Source organism: Thalassophryne amazonica, chromosome 17 (genome assembly GCF_902500255.1).
Source record: "Thalassophryne amazonica chromosome 17, fThaAma1.1, whole genome shotgun sequence".
NCBI lineage: Eukaryota > Metazoa > Chordata > Actinopteri > Batrachoidiformes > Batrachoididae > Thalassophryne > Thalassophryne amazonica.
This window is the reverse complement of record NC_047119.1, coordinates 35809179-35832024: the sequence shown is the minus strand read 5'-3', so window position 1 is coordinate 35832024 and position 22846 is coordinate 35809179. Positions and strand designations below refer to the sequence as shown.

General features: G+C 40.3%; 1 protein-coding gene and 1 long non-coding RNA gene across 2 annotated transcripts; one reads left to right on the top strand and one right to left on the bottom strand.

Moving 5' to 3' along the window:
• Positions 1–1064: 1064 nt before the first annotated feature.
• Positions 1065–21096, bottom strand: si:ch211-282j22.3 (ER degradation-enhancing alpha-mannosidase-like protein 3). The gene is made up of 20 exons (XM_034191873.1): positions 20350–21096; positions 16886–16931; positions 15887–15987; positions 15199–15238; positions 14859–14971; positions 13939–14092; positions 13305–13439; positions 11044–11149; positions 10775–10872; positions 9567–9692; positions 8807–8890; positions 7987–8070; positions 7151–7275; positions 6769–6934; positions 5375–5529; positions 5177–5294; positions 4809–4982; positions 3256–3421; positions 2926–3117; positions 1065–1423 (listed from the first exon to the last, which is right to left on the bottom strand). Exons 1-20 carry the CDS (start codon positions 20442–20444, stop codon positions 1191–1193), a joined length of 2511 nt encoding a protein of 836 aa, XP_034047764.1. The 5' UTR covers positions 20445–21096; the 3' UTR covers positions 1065–1190.
• On the top strand, positions 18011–20094 carry LOC117529189. Its single transcript, XR_004565943.1, has 2 exons — positions 18011–18069; positions 19631–20094. It is a non-coding gene; the product is annotated as an uncharacterized LOC117529189 (long non-coding RNA).
• Positions 21097–22846: the final 1750 nt, after the last annotated feature.

Below are 22846 nucleotides of genomic sequence, written 5' to 3'. Positions count from 1 at the left end.
TCATAGACTGCTGCTTTGTTTGATCAAATTTTTTTCAAAACTGTAAGGCACAACTGAGTGGATACCATTCGATAAATTCAGCTAGTTTTCGGTAAAAATTTTAACGGCTGATGAGAGATTTTGGTCTGGTAGTGTCACCGTAAGGACGGCCCACGGTGCCTGACGGCGATCTGCGCTTCGCGGTGGCAGCGTCTCGCCGTTTCAAGTTGAAAACTTCCACATTTCAGGCTCTGTTGACCCAGGAAGTCGTCAGAGAACTTTCAGAAGAAGTCGGCATGAGGAGTTTATTCGAACATTCCATTGTTAACGGACATTTTGTAATGAAAGAGCGTGTGGGCAGAGTCGCATGTCGGGCCGGACCCGACCGCGGGGGGTCGCGACAGGAAAAACACCTCCGTTGGAAACCTTAACGGGCAAGTTGGAACAATTTCTCTGTTACTCACTTGTTGAAAGCCATCAAAAGCCGCCTGAATTTTACAAATGGTTTTCAACACAGAGGTGTTTTTCCTGTCGCGGCGCACACAGATTTGCGCGCACGTCTTTCATTAAAAAACGTCCTTAAACAGTGGAATGTCCGCATAAAGTCCTCATGACGTCCTGGGTGAATTAAGCCTTAAATTAGGATGTTTTCAGGTCGAAACAGGCCGACGACGGCACCTGGAAGCGCTGCGCGACGTCCCGCTCTGTGGGAAGTCCTTACACCGACAGAAACACCCCATAATCTCTCATCAGCCGTTAAACTTTTCACCGAAAACCAGCTTAATTTCTCGAATAGTGTCCACTCAGATATTCCTCACAGGTCCAGAAAAAATTTTGATAAAGCAACGCGTGCCGTCTCGAGCAGCATGTGAAACAAAGGAATTCAGCCGAGAGGGCGGGACCACATCTCACTCAAGGCCTGCCCACAGGGAAATGACGTCACCGACACGCGTAAAAAAAACTCACGCATGCGCACCATTTCCAAACAGACCTGCATCACGGAGGTAGTCTTTCTGTGACCGTCTCCATCCATCCGTTACGGATGCAGGGTGGGAGGAGCATGTACATTACCACTGTAGACACGCGGGGCAGTGAAAGACTCTGATGCACACGCCCCTCCGACATGGATGGAGGATCACTTGAGAAAGGTGTCTGCTTGGCACTCGGAAGGGGTCACAGATCTGCATCTGGTCCACATTCAGACTTGAGTTTTAAGACAAATCCACCGCTGCTGAACAGCGTTCAGTACAGTCGTTATCTCTTGTCTGTGCGTGTGACTGCTGTTGCGAGGGTTTGAGCTCCCCTTCCTCCTTCTCCTGAAGGAACACACCTCCTTTCTCCAATACAAACTCCAGGGTGGGCACCCTACCTGTCGTCTCATCCAGCTCGCCCTCTTCTGCCAAATGCAGCTTCAAGTTCATGCTGACAGATTTTTCTCTGTTATCTGGACAATGAAAACAACAGCTAATTAGACACAGATTTTCCACTACTAAATGAATGTTCTTCCAGTTTTCTGCAGAGGAGTTCATATACACAGTTAAAAGTTAAATCAGCTACATCCATCAGATTTAAGAAGGTGAAACATCAGCTTTCATCTGTTTTAACTCATACAAAGAGGCTGCAGAGCCTGATTTACTAAGATCCAAATAAGTGTGAAATTGTGTGGGCAATTCAAACGTTTGCACGTTGGAATGGAGACAATTCAAGTAAAAGGTGTTGTCAGACTATGACGGATTGAGTAAACTGATTCGTAACGGACTGAAATAATTAGCCCGATGGCAAATATCGCTTTATCTGTATGTCTCCAGTGGATCTGGGGCTCTGATGGACAGATGGCGTGACATTTCCAAAGGAAACACAAAGAGACTCATTCAACACGTCAATTTTCCCGGTTTCAAGACAAATATGTGTGCTGGAGGAGTTGGATTTGGAGAGGTCTAAACGCAAATGTGGCTACAACAAGGCTAAGTCGGGGATGACATCATATGTCCTCACTACACTGACAGCGTCCTCTACTGTGCTGGTCGGTGCTCAATGTGGCTGCAACAGCAAGTACTTTAAACAACCTTCTGGTGCAAGAGAATCTGCTGAGTGTCCAGATAAAAACACACAGCCACACTGAATATTACTGCATCAGAAACAGTCTCTCTCCTCATGCAGAATTCAAACCCTGTGCCAGGCTTCAGCCAATCAGAAGCCCAGTTTGAAGCATTGGACAACCACAAGATATGAATGCATGAATATCGCAGAAGCAAAAAAACAAGTACAAGGCAAAACAGTCAATAAGCATGCAACCACCGGGAAAGCACTCAAACTTTTGAGCATGCACAAAACTTTCTGAAGTATCCGCTGGACATCAGCTGACAAGGAACACATTTAACAAATGACAAAAAAGGACTTATACAGAACAAAACTGGACGCAAACAGTTGTCATAATTACATACAAATTATTCAAGCCTTTCTTCAATCAGTCATTGTGTAACAGACACTTAAGCCTGACTGTGCAGCTGATAGTGGGTGGTAATCTGTCATAGACAGCAGTATATACATAAGAATTTTGTGCGTGTTAAAGGCCATAAGTGCAAAATTAAATTTATTCAACCACTTGCAGGTCTGTGCCTTGTGATTCCTACACCCAAACTTAACTGACTGGCAATTAAAAAGAAACAAAAAACAAAACAATCAACGTCCTATTTCAGACAATTACCATTCCATCCACGGTATTTAATGAAACTGGTTAATCATTACGCTGCATTCTGCACAGCCGTCTGTGCATAGGTCCCACACAGACTCCGATAGGTGTATCAGTGTGATTTGACGTCAAAGGGTGACACATCAGTGACGGTAACGATCACGCTATAGAGTTTATGCACACAAACCTTTAGTAAATCAGGCCCTCAGTCCAAATTCCCAGATAAGTGCAAACTGTTTCTTTCTGATCCTCACCTTTTCCCAGCTGCCTCTCTTTCGGCAGCAGCAACACATCAACATTGTGATGTTGTTCTAGGGCAGCTGTAAGAGCAGCACCTTCGCGACTGAACAGGAAGACCAAAGGTAACCTGATGTCTTCAGTGGAGCCACCATCTCCAACCATCTGGAAGAGGGGAGTTTCCTCACTATTACTCCCCTCATGGTGGTCTAAAACAGTAAATAAATAAACAAAAGAATGGAATTTTATTTTTAACCTACAGCTTTCACGGTATTGGCAACAATGCTAATTGTGTAGTGAGCTTCATGACATGGGTTTAATATTGGATGTAGTTGTAGTTTTCTCACCTATAAAGATTGCTCCGATGGCTTCTGCCTCCTGCAGTCGACGAGCCTTTTCAGCAAACATGCAGTCACCACGCAGTGCCAGAGCGATACGACCTTTAAGCTCTGCAGCATTATCTAATGGCTGACACGCTGTGTAGGGGGAGACTTTCACTATGCTGCCTTTCACCTACAGCACAAAAGTTTGCAATATTCCAAGTTGAACAAGAAGTGTACTCGGACAGCACATCCCTCACCAAGATCCAATAGTCCTGTGTTGACATTTTTACTTTTGTCCCTTTTTCCATTTTTAAGAGGGCTGTTCCTTTGATGTTGTCTCTAACATGGTTTAATCCTGATTGCTGACGAGAGCTCCTGATCTTTCTTCCAGATCATGCTCATCTTTGATTGTGATTGCTGACTAGTGATCCTGATCTCTCATCTTTGACTAATTCGTGAATTTTGATTTTGACTGCGGGCCTTTGACCGTGGTCACCAATCTTGGAACCTCACCAAGGAGGTTATATGTTGTCACTGCCCTTTTGTCTGTCTTGATTTGATCTGGACATCAGGATCAGGGGGCTGATGATGCTTTTTATCCTTACTGCACAACCTAGATCCTGACTGCTTTGACCATGTAACCAGGATTAACAGATCCTCAGAATCAAAGGTCAGGAGGGATCAAGTTGTCTTAATTTACCAAGTTACTGGTGCATAGTTACTATCAGGTATTGTCAGGTTAACAAGTATATTTACTCAGTTCATTGAAGTGAATTTCTTACTGTTAGTCACTAAAGTTACCCAATTTCGTGGTCACCTGCCACCAATAAGTTACTTTATCAAGTTAATTTATTGCTTCTGTAGTTTCCCTTGCTTTCAAGTTAACTGCCTTCAATCAGAGACCTAAGGCAAGATCGGCTCTTTGATCCAGATTTTTTGAAGAAAAAAAAACAGAGGTCGTAGGAAATTTTTAGGGCACGCCACAACATTATGAAATGCTTTACCAAATGATGATATGCAATTGAGAGCCACTGAGGGTTTTAAAACTAGACTTAAGACTTTATTTTACCATATGCTGTCATACTATGTACTCTATAATCAATAATGGTCAGCTTTTTTTCTTAATATTTAAAATCTGTATCTTAAAACTTTCTTATTCATTGGCATTTATCTGTATTTTATTTTGTGCGCTACTTTGTATGCATAATTTAAAGTGCTGTATAGATAAATATTATCAATGTATATGTATTTTTTTAGTTCTATTATTTAGGCATGTACACAGAGTTCATCAATCTTGTAAATTAGTAAGTAAGTAAAATTTGTTGCAGAGCACATTTAAGCACAGCTCACGCTGACCAAAGTGCTGTACATAATCTATTAAGTAAGAAAAAAAAATAAAAAGTACACTTACAAATCAACAGTTTAACTCAGATGACATCAAGAGACAACAATTAATTACAGACATATCAAGGGAGGACAATTAAAATGTAGGGCAGGTAGAACATTAAGTTTCTTAAGAATTATGTAACATTGAGGTTGACAGTCTATACCATATAAGTGCCTGGTCAGACTCTCACCCCATGCTCCTGCTTAGTGAGGTCCATTCCAAACTTGGCAGGTCCAGCAGTGAGGACTGTTCCTCCCAAAAATGGTGGGGATATTAGTTGAACCACATGAGGCACCACCACCTCCTCCTCTGTTGTCTGGTGTACCTCTGCCACCAGTTTAACTCTGTATACTCCTTTGTGCTCCTGAAAAAAGAAAAACAAAGATCTAAAACCTCCTCTTCTCCACCACTCATATGTCCCCATATGCCACGCCTTAAAATACGTATTCCCCACAGCTATTTCCATCTTTTTTTTTCCCCCTATTCTGCTAAATAACCTTTAGGACAATGAGGAGACAGTGTAGATCTTCCAAGATGAAATAAAAGAATCCAAAATACCTTCAGATGTCCTGAGCCACCCATCTTGATGTCATTTACTGGTGTGAGAGAAATGCCCATACTTTTCAAGAACTCTATGGGTTCCATGCCGTTATCATGGAGTGGTAGTTCAATTTCCCTGCAAAGTACAACCACACAAAGGTGTGACGTGACCAGAACATTCCACCAGTGATTCACTCTCAATGCCAAAGCACCCACCTGACAGGTAAGGGATGGAAGGCTCGTCCCACACCAGTGAGGTACTTGTAGCTGTCCCGGATAGTTTTGGCAAACGACGGATTGTTGGGGAACAATGTTTGTGTGCTGGGACAAGAGTGTGTGAACAGATCTTCATGAGAAGCATGATCCGACTCCTGGAACAGGGTGACCGATTTTAACGAGGCACTTATAAAATACAGTGCACATGACAAAGTCAAAAACGTCAAAGTGCCATGAAGTCTTCTTAATGTAAAAACATGATTCAGAATTCTTATGCCGCGTTCATACCGGACACCACGCAAGCGACGGCAGTGAGAGACTGCCATGTAATCCCTATGGAAGGACGCGTTGTGGTGCCACAAAAGTCCAAGCCGCGATGGATGCAAATAAAGCGACACGAATAAAGCGATTCTGAGCGATTAGTGCGTTTGTGGCGTGATATCGCTTTTTCGTCTTATCACGCCGCGATGACCGATCAGGGACTGGATATGTAGTGACATGGAGCTGTCTGGAGTTTATACTTGATGTGGACATGTCCTGTCTCTGGCAATCAGCCTGTGAGCAGGACTTATGTCTCTTTTGTACTTTATTTAACACAATTATGACAGAGTTTGAGAGGAGAGCAAGGAACTGCAGAAGCAGCCAGTTTTTTTTTCTTTGTTTACATGTGCGCGCGCAAACAAATCATCCATGAAAATAATTTTATTAACTACACAGATGTATAATAAAACAAATGGTGACTGGTTTATAACACAATTATGACATAGTTGAAGGGGAGAACGAGGAACTACAGCAGCAGCCAGTGTGCGTGCACAAACGGGACAGGAGGTCCTCAAACTGGGTCCTGGAGAGGTGGAAGTACCGCTGAAAGCAACAGTCATCCAGACGCAGCTCCTGCAGCAAATGATGAAACTCCCCAAATTGGGAACGTCTCATGAGGATGTTGTGAACCCAGGGACGGTGCCGCTGGCGACATTTGTCAGCTTTCCACAACAAATAGAGCACAGCAACTTGCTCCGTGTGATCAAGGTCCGCCATGTTGACTTGACGGCGAGCGGAATGGAAGCTCCTCCTATTTGATGAGGCATCGGGGCAAATTTTTGCACAAAAGTTTCCGCCCAAGCAGAGCGACACACCGGGTGATGGTGTCGCACCCATCCCATCGTCAGGCGAGGGACGTGAATTTGTGGAGTCACGTGGCATCTGGTGTGAATGCAGCATTAATGTCAAGTTCTACTTGTGCGTAGAACTTTTAAAGTTTTTGATTATGGCACCTCCTTGTGGTAGTATCCACTTTTCGCACCTTTTATCAATAAGGAATACAGAAACTTAAAAAAAAAAAATGATGACAAAATGTGTGTACCCATTTTGACATAGACAGAGGGAGGTCTTACCGTAATGTTCACTTGGCAGGGCAGCTGGGTGTTGGAGAGAGAAACGGGGAGGAGGTGAGCTTCTGTGGTGAAGATGTAGTCATCCATATTGATGGGTAGGTGGCTCTTCTCAGAAAACATCAGGTACAGGTATTTAAACATCTCTGCCAGAAAGAATGAGTCCATCCTACACAGACACACAAATCATTAGCACATTTTCATAACAAATACCAGATACCAGTAAATCCAAGTGGGTTGAGTCAGGTCAACTGGACTTGCTTAGTTCCTTGAAGGTGTTTTGCCCTCAGTCTACTTGGAGACTATTACCTAGGTGACTGAGAATCTGCACAGTTATACCAGTGAATTTAAACACATTTCAAGAAGCATTTGTCCTTCACACTACCTATCTTCATGGGTTCCAGTGCGGACATCCTGTACAGCTGCAAACCCACAAGGCACTCTGGCATATGCATTGAGCTTTTCCACAATAGACTGTCCGACTCTGAGGTAGTATGGGTCACGGGTCGCCTGTAGAGAAAGACATGTTATCCCAAACTATTCCTGACGGAGTACATTCAGAGGACTTTCAAAATGAAAAGTGGACATGCACACACAAAACATTCTTGTAAAGTTTTGCACAGTATGTGTTTGCTTCAGTCTCTTGAGAATAACAAGCTAACAAACTAGCAAGCATGGCTGGAAAAAAAAAATACAGGATAAAAGTTAATTAATGATCACATTTAAGATTTAAGCAGGTCTTACAACTGGCTGAATTTCAGTTGAGGACAGCGTGAATACCAAGTTACACTGAATTGCCTCGGGCTGTCCCAAGCAGAACACGGCCAGGGCCAAAGTGGCTGGGAGTGCACTGAGCTTTGGGAAAAAACAACTTTCCCTGACTTCTGCTCAGAAGGACTCAATGCCAAATGCAGCCAAGCAAGAGCTGTTTGGGGAAAAACCAGCCGCACCTAACTGAGTTTGCAACTCAGGTTTGCAAACTCAGTTAGGTGCGGCTTTAGAAGGCCACGCCCAATTGTCCAAATGGTCAAGATAAACACATTCTTTAATCCAAACATCACCCAGGCTTATCAAAATGTCTTTTGCTAAAAAAACAAACAAAAAAAAAACAGATGACATGAGGGATTATCAATTGGTAAATTTTGTTTAATGGAGAAATTTGCTTTTGAAAAGTAATAGTGATAAGTTGCATAAACACACATGCGCTTAGATTATTATTACCTTATAGAGGTAGTATGTGCTTTCTGCAAACTCTGGTCTCAGCAGGTGCTGGCCCCAATGTACTCTGAACTCTGTAGTGAAAGCCTACAGGGAGATCAAACAGACTTTTTTTTCTCTTCACATTAATGTGCAGATTTCATGAAAAAAGGCAGAAAGAAAAATCTTCTTTTCAAATATTAATGACCTGAGAAGATGATGCCATAACATTATGTTACTTTTCACTTGTTAAAACTTGATTTTAAATTAACAAGACGCAAAGTTCTTCAACTAAGAGATTTTTCTGTACTGCTCCCACACGAGGTTACCGTTTCCTTTAAAATCCTGTGTTATATTAGCAAATAATATAAATAATTTGAGTGGGGCAGGTTTATAACAAAACTGGGCTTATAAGCATTTATAACTGGAGGACTAACATGATTTGTCAGGAATTTTCAGAAATACAGTGTGGCATTACATACATTAACAAGCTTACCATTTAAAAATTACACTTTTCTGGATAACATTTTATAAAGTACACATCAGGAATTTTGGACCTTTGGAGCTCAAACTCAATAGGCTTCTTAGGGGTCCTAACAAACATACAGAGCTTGTTGGCAATCAGGCATTTGGGAAAGAAGTTATTGCACTTGCCAAATTTTTACAGACTACACTCCAGTGACCATGACCTTTGATGTATTGACCCCAAATTCAACAGTCTTCTTGGAGTCTCTATTTGTAATACACATACCAGGTTTGATAACAGCTGGGCCACTACAACTGAAGCTATCTTGCGCACAATGAAATGTTGCATGGGTGAGTGACTCGCACAGAGATTTTGTACCTCTGGGAGAAATTTGTGCTGTTTGGTGACTTGGTAAAGCATCTCATGTGTCTCGATAGCGGGTTTCAGATCTCCTCTCAAAACCTGGGTATAAAACAAAGATTTATAAGAATAATACAAAAAAGACACGCACATCCGAAATATATAATAACGGCATGCTCGATCAAGAACGACAGATCAAAACCAGACAAATCCACACAGCCTGAATGCTCCCATGCAAAAAACTGGTGACATTTCGAGCCGGAAACGTCACCACTTGTGTCTAATGTGTCTTGTGTTGAAGCCTTAAAAGTATAAATCTCTCTACTCCTTTCTTCAGAGACACATTAGCAGTCACAGCAGATCAGATCTCATTCAACATGGTATTTGTGCAGCACAAGTCAATACTTAATGTTTTTCCCCAGGACACTGCACCGGTGCCAAAACGTGTTTAACAGTCTTTTTTTTTTCTTACAATTTTAATAAAACTTCATAAAAGTTTTGGTCTACCATGGAACAGAAACCACAACATTTTGAGCTGATCCCCAAAAAGAAACAAAAAAGGCACTTTTTAAAATATTACAAAATGTAATGTGGATTTTCCTGATGTTAGTTCTGAAGCATTTTTCCCCTCATGTATGTACATGCAGACAAGATCACATTTTGTTATGTGCACAATAATGCCCATGATCTGTTACCAACAACCATCGGCACCCTCTCATGGTGCTATATGCATTATTAAATGCACCTCTCCCATGCTGCTGAAGTCTGGATCACTGACCTGTAAGCCGGGAAAGAACGCCAACAGAGAGTCCATCCAGCTGCGCACGCTCACAGTGGGGTTGTGCATGTGCACATTGAGCAGCAGAGGGGGCTGACTGATGTACTTCATTATGGCACTGTAGTGCTGTTGCATACGTCATGAAAATAAATGTGACCAAACAGGAAAAACGTGTTTAACTAATGAGCTGAATAACAACAACATAGCAGATACCAATTAGTTGGAAACAAATTTAGAAATCCTATAGAAAGTATCCAACTCCTTGGACTTTTTACTCATGGTTTTTTTTCTTCACACCACATGGTTGTGAGACTGAGGCTACGCAGTTAGAACAACTCTTTGGTGGATCCTTATGTACCGCTTCAACCAAAAGGATACTCGTAGAGAGTAAGATGAAGAGTTGCTACAGTCTCTTTAACATAACTAACTGTCAGAAAAGAGACAAAAATTTAAAGTTTGAGTTGGTCAAGGGGCACATGGGTAACTGAAGTTCGTTGGAAGAAAATTGTGTAGTTTTATGTATCTGTACCTCTACCAAGGAGGTACTGTTTTCACAGGCCTTTGCTTGTTTGCCTGTTAGCAGGATAACTCAAAAAGTAATGAATAGAGTTCAATGAAATATTTGGACAGTTAATAGATTCAATTTTAGAGGTGATTTAGAATATATTGTGGAACAGAGATCCAGACAAATGTTTGGCACATATCAACACATTAACTGAGAAAGTTGTGAGAATATGTTGATGAAATTTGATGAGCACACAAATTATATAAAATTGCACAAATATTCCAGGGTACTAATTTGTAAAATACAGATTTCCACATATCTGCCAAAAACCGGGACACAATAAAAAAGTACCTACTTGGAGGAGCACAGCTGGTAATGTAGACCTTAGACTGGGTACAGCAGTAAGCTGGAAGTTTACCCAGTTTTGCTTTCTAAATAAAATACTCTTATTGAACGAAGGGGTGAATATCTGTGATTCTTTATATTTAAGATAGTTTATTTAATTGGGATCATTTACAGATGGTTTTACTTTGAGATTGAAGACTTTAGTTTTAAAATATACTGTATAAAGCTTTTTTTTTTAAAGCAAAACCTATAACTGATGTCATAAAACAGTAAATAAAACAGGTAAAAAGCTGAATGGGGTGAATACTTTTTATAGGCAAAGTGAATGACAGAACACACACACACACTGGGGACTTACAATGTTGAACCGCTCCAGGTAGACACTGTCGCCTAACAGGATATAGGCCTTCATCAGATATTCATAATACGAGTCGATGCCAGCACCAACTCCACTGTCTACAAACAGACAAATTCAAATTAAAACAGAAGCCAGATATGGAGCCATGCGCATTCCTGAACTATTACTGTTCTCTGACATGCTGAGCCCGTGTTTCTTTAGAAACATACACAGCCCCAATTTGATCTGGAGCTTGAACATTATGCATATGAGTTTTGATATTGCCTCACCCCTACGGATCCATTCTCCATTGTGGATATTGATGACAGTCCCCACCAAGTCATTCCCTCTCTGCCTTCTCTCCCAGAGGACATCCAATGCTTTTCTTGCATGTTCCTGTCACATGGAAATGAATATTAAGTCCTTTTTAAAGTTTCAAGTAAAAAAAAAAATAATAAAAAATTTATACACATATATACACACACATATATATATATATATATATATATATATATACACACACACACACACACACACACACACACACACACACACACACAGTGAGGCAAATAAGTATTTGATCCACTGTCAATTTTGCAAGATTTCCCACCTACAAATAATGGAGAGGTCTGTAATTTTTATTGTAGGTACACTTCAACTGTGAGAGACAGAATCTTAAAAAATAAAAAATAAAAAAATATGAAAATAACATTGTATGATTTTTAAATAATTAATTTGCATATTATTGCATGAAATAAGTATTTGATACAACAGAAAAACAGAGCTTAATATTTGGTACAGAAACCTTTGTTTGCAGTTACAAAGGTCAGGCGTTTCCTGTAGTTTTTCACCAGGTTTGCACACTGCAGCAGGGATTTTGGTCCACTCCTCCATACAGATCTTCTCCAAATCTTTCAGGTTTTGAATTTCAGCTCCATCCAAAGATTTTCTATTGAGTTCAGGTCTGGAGACTGGCCAGGCCACTCCAGGACCTTGAAATGCTTCTTACGGAGCCCCTCCTTAGTTGCCCTGGCTGTGTGTTTGGGGTCATTGTCATGCTGGAAGACCCAGCCATGACCCATCTTCAATGCTCTTAGTGAGGGAAGGAGGTTGTTTGCCAAAATCTTGCGATACATGACCCCATCCATCCTCCCTTCAATACTGTGCAGTCATCCTGTCCCCTTTGCAGAAAAACACTCCCAAAAATGATGTTTCCACCCCTATGCTTCACAGTTGGGATGGTTTTCTTGGGGTTGTTCTCATGCTCCAAACACAGCAAGTGGAGTTGATACCAAAAAGCTCTATTTTGGTCTCATATGACCACATGACCTTCTCCCATGCCTCCTCTGGATCATCCAGATGGTCATTGGCAAACTTCAAATGGGCCTGGTGTGTGCAGGGGGACCTTGCTGCCCTGCAGGATTTTAAACCATGACAGCGTAGTAGTGTGTTACAAATGTAATCTTTGTGACTCTGGCCCCAGCTCTCTTCAAGGTCATTGACCAAGTCCTCACATGTAGTTCTAGGTTTTCTCAGAATGATCCATACCCCACGAGGCGTGATCTTGCATGGAGCCCCAGATCAAGGAAGATTGACAGTCATCTTGTGTTTCTTCCATTTTCTAATAACTGCACCAACAGTTGTTGCCTTCTCCCGAGGTGGGACGAAGTCACTGTCAAGTCATTCTCAAGTGAAATCTCAAGTCAGCTTGTAAACAACTGGTGGTCATTATGACTTGAGACCTGATTTAGGACTTGACTTGAGACTTGCCGATGCATGACTTGAGAGTGACTTGCTGGTGACTTTGCCCCACCTCTGGCCTTCTCACCAAGCTGTTTGCCTATTGTCCTGTAGCCCATCCCAGCCTTGTGCAGAGCTACCATTTTGTCCCTGGTGTCCTTAGACAGCTCTTTGGTCTTGGCTATGGTGGACAGGTTGGAGTGTGATTGACTGAGTGTGTGAACAGGTGTCTTTTATATGCGCAACAAGTTCAAACAGGTGCAAAATTGGAGGGCTTCTTAAAGAAAAACTAACAGGTCTGTGAGAGCCAGAATTCTTGCTGGTTGGTAGGGGATCAATGCTTACTTCATTCAATAAAATGCAAATTACTTATTTAAAAATCATACAATGTGATTTTATGTTTTGTTTTTTTTCCTGTATCTCACAGTTTAAGTGTACATACGATAAAAATTATAGACCTCTCCATTCTTTGTAGGTGGGAAAACTTGCAAAATTGACAGTGGATCAAATACTTATTTGCCTATATTTTCATCTGCCAGCGTGACTGACTGTCCAATACATTTTGAATCCAATATGTATAAATTAGATCAGGGAGTACTGCACTGTGATGTTACAAAGCTCTATACATGGTGTATTTAGGCAAAAACAGCTTTGGTACAGTCATAAGAACAGAACTTCTTTGTTAGCTGGGCACTGCCTGTCCACTAGTGTTAAGAGAACTGGATGCCACGATTGCATGGGAGTACACAGAATAAGATTACAAATACAAAATGTAAAAAGTAATGTTGGGGATGCATAAAGGGGGTAATACCTCAAATACAGACTCTCCAGACAGTCGACTGAGAGCAGCAAACTCAAGGATCATAGTTCCTGCACAGGCTGTACAGGTGTCCGACTCACTGCCTGTGCGTGAAAGTGGATTCAAGACCCCATACCGCAAATTAACCTGAAAAATGAGACTGAACTCATTATTTAACTCAAGAAAATATGACTAGATGGAAAAGCATAAATGAAGAACTATCCATGCTATATGGTTTACAAGAACATTAGACCAATTGGTCCTGAATTTGTGTGGCCAATTCTGAGTCTCTGCACAAATACTGCGGTCTAATAAAAGTTCAAGCACATATGTTTTTGTACACAGTCTTTTGGAGACATCCACAGTGCGTAAGAAAGTAAAAACCAAATTCAACTCAAGTTAAAGTGTTGACATTACTGCAGAGATATTCAGCCATTACTGAAAAGAAACATTACGTGTGATTCATATTTATGAGAAACGTTCACTCAGAAAAATGGATTTTTAATCATTAGCCAAGATGTACAATGAAATATTGTAGTGTCAATAAGCAACACATTAATGTTGCTAAGCTGAAACAGTCAAATATTGGGAGCATTTCAGAAACAAGATTTTGTTCAGTTAAATTCTACAAGTCATAAAGGACGACCTTAGGGTAGGGAAGGCCACTTGTGGTGTTGAAGGCAGGCAGTAATCGGTGGCCCAGCTCTTTGGCCATATAAAGAAGCTCATCTCGATACCACTGCATCCTCTCTCCACGCTCATGGAGAAGGTCAGCCATCACATGAGCTCCCAACAGCCCTCTGGAGAGATTCACAAAGATACAAAGAAGACTTTTTAAAATGAAATATAACTGATGCTGCTCTCTTAACATGAAAGAGAGGTCACTTCTGAAACAGAAATGAACTAGACTGCTGTTGGTAACATGTTGGATTGTCACGAAACTAGAAGTTCAAACTCCATACCAATACCCTAGGTAATATTCAGTACTATTGGGGGTGAAAGAGGCATATTTTTTTAAGTAGAGATTATAACAATACAAACAATAACATCAATGTAAACACTATTTTTAAGTTGTCTGATGTCGTGCAAAACAAAAATACAGTAATGTGTAAAATATTTTGCACTATATTTTATATACGCAAGTAGAACAAAACAAGCTAAACATCCAAAAGACAGTTTTAGGCTGAGGTAGCGCAAAAAATAAATAAACAAAACAACTTACGCATCTGTTCATTGTAAATACAAGAAAGCTCAAATATTATTACATGAAACAATACTGTTTTCAGAGTTCATTAAGTGAAGAGAAGTTTCCAGTTTGGGCTTTCCAAACCATCTTCAAGCATTTAGCATGAAGCTGTTAGCGGAACCGTAAATAACAGCTTTGACAACAGACAACACTTAAACGAGACAATGCAACCTCAATTTAACTGGAATAGGCAAATGTTAGTACCGATAGCGTTGTAAATGAGTATGTTATCCAACAGCAATTTTTACGATTCATTAGTATCTGAGTATCACTTTTTTGACAACCCAGGTAACATATTAAATAAGACCTCTGTTTCATACCCCAAAACTCTGATGTTAGTCTCGAACACTGAGACCACCACATCATTGTCGAGGCGCACTTCCATCACAGTCTTCCTCACTGCATCCTCAAATTCATCAAGCTTGTTTAACACCTGCGCATAAAAAAAGAAGCAGGCCAAATAAGTGTATTTACCAGATGAAAATGATTGACAAAATCCTACACAAGCTTGTGTGGAACACCTTATAAGACCTATGGACCAGTTGGCCCAAAGATGTTTGAGGAATGTGTCCAAATGTTACTGTCACATTTCAGCTACATGGTCAGACTTCAAAATTGCCAATATTTTGCCATGTAAAAAGAGGACAAACACTCACTCACCACCAGGGTGTCGAGGGTATCAATCAGAGTGAGTGAAAATCTGTAAAATGACATAAGAAAATAAACTGATGTGTGTATTTCTGCAGCTGATAGCTTAATTTTCATTTAAGTGGCAATCAAATGTTTAATCTGTTGCCTTATTTTTAGCAAAATGACACTGTGGAACTTTACTCCCACAAATAAATATATTTTACAATGAATTCAAGAATAAATATTCAATAAATTTTATTAGACTCTAATTATTGCAGCCCCACAAAAAATACTAGGCCATCTACAGCAAGTCAAATTCAATTTCTAAGAGCAAACACAAAATAATTAGAATGATGGTTGCAGAAATACCCATCTTAATGAAAGATTAAAAACAGTTTAAAAAAGAAAGAGAGAGAAAGTACATTAAAATTGCAAAACCTAACATTTACATTGTCACAAAAATGCACTTGCAAGGACTTTTTGTTTGTAATCCATAACAAAGCAGAAAACCTATAGCAATATTTTATATAATACAACTTTTTTTTCTCAACAAAATTAATTTTGCTACAGTGCAGCTGATGTTACTTTATACTGACAGCAGGCAAGGAGTTATGGATGTGAAATGCGTGGGTCCTTGTTTTATAGAATGAAATTACTCTGGTTTCATAATCCTCACTGGATGACCTAGACTCCAGCTACCAGTGGATGTTGAACTTACTTCCCCAAGGAGTCATCAATGTCACCTCTGTTTGGCTCTTGGCCACGGACTCTCCCCCTGCAGCTTAGAGGCATCAGCTCATCTGCTGGGTAAGCATATTTCTGCATAACAAACAGTAACAACCCCGTGTAAAAGGATTCCAGTGTCCTTTTCAATGTCACTAACTGCAAATTTTTATACAACCCCTGGCAGAAATTATGGAATCACCGGCCTCGGAGGATGTTCATTCAGTTGTTTAATTTTGTAGAAAAAAAGCAGATCACAGACATGACACAAAACTAAAGTCATTTCAAATGGCAACTTTCTGGCTTTAAGAAACACTATAAGAAATCAGGAAAAATAATTGTGGCAGTCAGTAACGGTTACTTTTTTAGACCAAACAGAGGGAAAAAATATGGAATCACTCAATTCTGAGGAAAAAATTATGGAATCATGAAAAACAAAAGAACGCTCATTTTGTGAGATATCAGTTTTTTATTCTAATTTCACCAGCTATGAAGTCCATATTTAGATTTGAAATCCAAGACTTAAATGTGTTTGTTATTAATTGTTCTTAACTTAGTTTTATTTATTAAAAAAAAATTTTGCACTGTTGTGTAGAAAATAAGCCTGCAGGATTTTGTCAGGTTTGTAAAACAGCTACCATACTTCTCTACCACCTACACACAAAAATTCTTAGCAGCAGTGTCAGTACGGCTGAGACTTATTTTCACTGTTGATTAATTTCTCAATCTGTTGATTTAGGTATCAAATGCTCGATTTGTCAAATGTCTGAAAATTTCTAAATAAAAGCAATTGTATCACATTTTCTCCTAACATATTTATAAGCAAAACTTTACTCAATGATTTTATTCACAGTTATTCACATATTGACTGGTATACCTTCTCAAACTTTTTTTTTTAATTGTCAATGTCTTTGTGATTAAAAGCTGCATCGTACAGTACTATCATGCTGCAGTATTGAACTAGATCAAGAAAACTGATGCTTTAACACCTTACCATGTAACTGCCGTAAGCGTGGTCAAACATTTCAACAATCTGGTCCCTAAAACATTAACGACAACAAAAAACAAAAATGAATCAAATAAGATCAGCATAAAAGCTTTAACTTTTTTCAGAGAAAAGCACAGTGTCATGGCAGTCTATGTATATACATAACTCCTTACATAAAAAAGATGCTCATGCACCTGCTGCTTGAGGAAAATTAGCATAGGGTTTAAAAAAAAAAAAAACAACTCGCATACATGTCTTTTTTCCCCCTTTGTAATTAAGGGTGGCTAAGTATTATGAGCATATGTATTTAGCAGCTGTTCTGGTTGGACTGGTAACAGGTCCTTTAATAATCAAATCAAACAATATTTTAATGCATTACCAAATATCTATAGTGACCAAGAGTTATTCACATTATTTCTTATATAACATGTCACACAGTAAGTAAGATACTGACAGAGTTTTGGAGTTATTGTTAGAGTTATTGAAAGAAAAAAAAGCAACTCCAATCATTTCCAAGGAAACCAACGCAGTAGAAAACTGGCTTTAATGTTGGCTTGGACACTGGTCGGTAAATTAGGCGATATTCACTGGAGCATGTATTTTTCCTTCTGGAACACATTAAACACATTAGGTGATAATTTGGATCCAACTCCAGGAATCAATTATTTAACTGCCAATTATCAGTGCTTGAGCAATGATGTGTTTTTGATCATTTTTTTATCAATAACACAGGCACACACAAAATGCATGACAATGAAAACTCAAGGTCAATACACGTCATGACTAGAGTGACCAGACGTCCTCTTTTTCCCGGACATGTCCTACTTTTGAGACCTAAAAAAATGTCCGGGGGGAATTTCAAAATCGTCCGGGATTTTGTTCAACTGCCTCAAACATAATACATGTACAGTACATTGTCAATAGAATTGCCACTCCGTTCCATTTTACTCCATTCCAGGTTTCTCTGTATCGTTCGCAAATTAGTCACGCCCTTCTCCTCAAATCTAGTCACTTTGCATTGTGTGTGTGTGTGTGTGTGTGTGTGTGTGAAGGAAGTAGGGTGGGCTAGCCAGTCTACCCTGAGTGTTAACAAGCGAAAGCACGTGTGTCTGCCGGTTCTATGGCAACGTCGAAAGGAAAATGCACGTTCATGGATGAGTTGAAGAAAAAATTCCCGTGCTTTCGCCAGGGTCGTGATCCCTATGAAGCTGAGTGCTTGACGTGTAAGGCAGGCACTTACGTGTCTGTGGCAAATAAAGGTGCCAACGACCTGCAGGTACACATAAATTCAACAAGGCACACAAAAGCAGCGAGGGGCGAGAGCTCATCATCTAAAGTCACGGATTTCTTTGTGACTAAGTCCGAGAGTGTAGTTGTCACTGCAGCAGAAGGCAGCTATGCTTTTCACACAGTTAAGCACCACAAAAGCTACAGGTCAATGGACTGCACATCTGGCTTAAGGAAGGTTTTCACAGACTCCCCAACAGCTCAAAAATTCTCATGCACCCGAACGAAGACAGAAGCCATTGTAAATTCTGTGATAGCCCCCCATTCTGTTGATGGTGCTTTAGAAGCACTTCAAGGTATTCCCTACTGTGACGTGTCCACTGATGGCAGCAACCATGGAGCAGTAAAACTGTTCCCTCTGCTGATCCAATATTACGACTGGAAGAATGGTGATGTGCAAAGCAAATTAATCGAAATTAAAAGCACCCCAAATGAATCAGCTGACACCATTGCTAAGTACATAAAAGACACATTGCAAAAGAAGGGAATCTTTTCTAAATGCATTGCATTTACTGGAGATAACTGCAATACAATGTTTGGAGGAATCCGGCGTAATGAGGAAGGAAACTGTTTTTGCAAATTTAAAGAAGTCCCTGCAGAACACAGCTCTTATTGGTGTTGGCTGTCCAGCTCATATTCTGAACAATTGTGTTCACCATGGCGCAGACACACTAGACACTTGACACTGATCATTAGCGTACACATCACTAATCATTTTCAAAATCTATCACTACTTTCATATCTACACTGTCCGCAGAGAATTTGAAGGAGTACTGTTAATTACAGGGTTCTCCTCTCTCACAGACACGACGGCTGTCATTATTCCCAGGGATTGAGCGATTACTGCAAATGTATCCAGCTTTGAAAGCATTCTTTTTGTCCCAGGACAGGCCACCACTGCAGATCAAGATGTTTTTTGAGGATGAGTTCAGTGAGATTTACCTGTGGCAAATGCATTCACTGATGTCAGTGTTTCAGTCCAATATTCAAGAGATGGAGAGGGAGGATAACTCCATTGTGGAGGTGAAGAGGATTCTGAACAAGGTCCAGAGCTTGCTTCATGAGCGCAAGATGAACAACTTCATGCCTCTTAAAGTCAAGAGTATGCTGGCTCAAAAGCAGAAGGATGGATATGGGCAACGGTGTGACCAGTTCAGTGCTCAGGTTCAGGGCCTGTACAGTTCATGTCTTGACTACCTTCAGAAATGGAAGGCACACATGGAGGAGTTTTCCACTTTTATGTGGATGGATCGGAGTGAAATTCCAGACTGGAATGATGTGGAGGCCTGCATCAGGAACCTGGCTGAAAAGGGAGTCGAAGTTGATGATGCAAAGTGCTTTGATCAGGTCACCAATCTCAAGAAATTCATTGAGAAAAATGGTGTGGGATTCAGTGATCTACAAGCACATCAGAGGTGGACCAAATTGTTTGAAAGGTCAAAAAGTGTTGATTTTCATTCAGAGCTGCTCAAGATGGTATATTTTTTTTTTTTTGTGCCATACCTGCCCACAATGCAAATGTGGAGCACATCTTTTCACTAATGCAAGCGCAGTGGACAAAGGAGAGGAATCGCATGTCTGTGGATTCACTGAAAGGGACTTTGTGCACCCAGTACAATTTCAGGAACATGACCTGCAAAGATTTTCATACCTACTTAATGGGTAATCGTAAACTGTTGAAAGAGATGCAATCTTCTGACAAATACACCCCGCAAGAGGAGGACTGAAGAGAAGCCAATTTTTTTCAGGAGAACTGAAGAGGAGCCTTTTTTTTTTTTTCTCAAATGCTGCACCGATGGCCCTACTTCTTTTTTCTTTTTTACTTAGTCTACCACTAACACTCAAAAATGTCAGTGTACATATGTTTTTGTTAGTGTATATATGTTGTTTTGTGTTATTCGGGCCAATAAATGCAATTGTTATACAGACACCATGTCATTTGTGTCATAACATACACCGATACACCGATGAATGCCCCCCTGTCCAAAAAAAAAAAAAGGTGTCCTCCTTTTCGGACCCCAAATATGGTCACCCTAGTCATGACTAGCTGTTCACAACACAGCACTGATTCAAGGCAAAGGATTTCTGGTGGTCTGTCGGTCCTTGACAGAGGTGAGCGCTTTCATGCATCCACATACAAACACTTTAAATAGCCATCATTTGCGTGTTTACTCATATTTTACCTGATAGCAGCCTTCTCCTCTGGTGTCATGTTCTGGTTGTCTTGACATGTGGCCCAGCCAAGAAGCCCGGTGATCAATAAGGTTTTTAACATCATGGCTGCACCTGAAGCACAGACTGGTTCCCAGGAGATTTTGTTGCCTAGTTTCCTCACGTAATCCCGCCTCTGGTTAAGATTTAAAATGGACACACTTGTATAGTGTCCACCAACACCCACTCAAAGTCAAAGAGTCCAGGGGGAGGCGTCCTCCTTTAGAGTCCTGATCATCCCAGTCTGTGTAGATCTAACAGGCGTTAGCTACCTCCCAGCACCATATCCATGTTTCCAGCGACTGTTCTGTGACTGAGCCTTGTTTGTTTGTTTACGAGCATCACATGTTCACACGCAGCCAGCAGCATCTAAACAACAGATACAACCGTTCACCTTCAATGAAATCCCGAAACAAAAACTAACTCTGAATGAGAAAAGACGAAAAACTGTTACGGAGAACAGTTTTGGAAGAATATAGTTTATTTTCCATGACGGATGGTTAGCGAATTAGCTAGCTAGCTAGTTACATAGCTAGCTATCGCAGAGAGGCTCCTTGTCGCTGGAAGCCAACACAGCTCTGTAGAAAAAAAAATTACACTTTCATCGGAAGAACCATACTTCACCTGTCGTATAAACAGATTTTAATAGCTAACGCGCTGCTCAAAACATACTCAAAGTACCAGTTGTTTCTTCTTGACAGCTGTACAGCAGCAGCGAGCCAGCGACGGCTAGTGGTGACAAACGAGTCGTTTGGGAATTTATTGCCCTCAGCATTGCTTGACAGGCAAACCTAACTCGGCCGTTATCGACTGAACATGTTCAAATAGCGAAATGTTGCGTTTTGACTCAGGTGATTCATTCAAAAAGCTTTAGTTAGGTTGGAGATATGAATTAGTGTCGGATATTTTAGAGAGAAGCACTGGAGTTTAGAAAGCCTGACAGGTAAGATGCTGGGTAAAATATAGAAAGCGTTTACATCATAGACAATATAAAGGGTAGACGCCGCATCAGCCGCTGCTGCCTATTGGCGCTGACGAGCCAATAGAGCGGTCATCCGACCCGCTCGACTCAGTGCTGTTCGACAGGCGCAGCGCATTTAATCCATTCTATCGCTCTGAATACTAAACTGATTTTCACGCAGTTTTTTTTCTGCAAACGTCACACATGTAGCTATGATACAGGACAAATGGTTCGTCGTATTTTAATATTCATAATGGGATTAACAGTAATAGAATATTATGATATAGCCTAGACTGCAGACAGGTATTTTGCAAACACTGTAAACACATACATAAAGACACACACTAATATATGATAGAGAAGCAGATAGTGGCAGTAAAGTAAACTATTTTGGTAATTTGAAGAGACAATATATGATTAGGCTATATATAAATATTTACATATATAAACTAAATACTGACTACATTATAGCAATAATAACAAACATAACAATAGATATGTTAATAATAGATAAACGTTATATGTCAGAAAATGATAATATATAAATCACATAGCGTATCAACGTACTAGAGCTGTACAAAGCAGAGAGAGAATAAAATGTAAATGTAAATTGTCAAAATAACACAAGAACATGACGTCCCGCCCCAAACCATATTTGCACATCTACAAACTTGCTCGTGAAAGTTTTCCAGCTAAAAGCTCTAAAAGAGGACTGTATACAGAGCTCTCTGCAGCTCTCAGCACCTTATTATAATACGACAAATAATAATACATTCTATTTATATAGTGCTTTACACAGTGCTAAAAGACACTTTACAGAACAGAGAAAATAACAAGGAACAAAGCAGCTTTATTATGGAAAGAGAAAAAATAAAAATAAACAAGAATATCAAATCAAACCTTCACTGTGCCCTGTGATAGAATTACAACGATGACCGATCCAAGATGGCGACCGCATTTCTCGCGGCCCAGCATCCAATGCGGCGTCTACCCTTTATAATGTCTATGGTTTACATCACAAGGTGGGAGGAGTCAAGTAGCGTCAAAGGTGTTCATGTCTTTTCTAATGTAATAAATAAATAAATAAATAGATTTATAGATACGTATATGTATCTACATATGTATTCATTACTATATATAGATATATAAAGTAATGTTTTGAACTCTCGTCTAGTTCCAGTTGCTGATAGGCTTGTGACAAGTCCAGTTTTGTGAATCTGTCACCTCCTGTCAACTTTGTGAAGAAGTCTTGTGGTTTTGGAATGGGGTACTGATCTCCTCCAACCAAGGGTTTATGGATACTTTGTAGTCACCACATATACTGACAAAGTTATCCACTTTCGGTATATTTACAGTGGCTGCGAAACAGCCCACTCACTGTGGGTTGCCCGGGACTTTACACCGAGCGCCCTCTGGCGGCCATTTCTGGCCGATGAAAATATCGCCGAACTCGATACAAATACATGTAATTAGGTCACTTTTCAAAGGGGTAAGACGCGTCAGTAAAG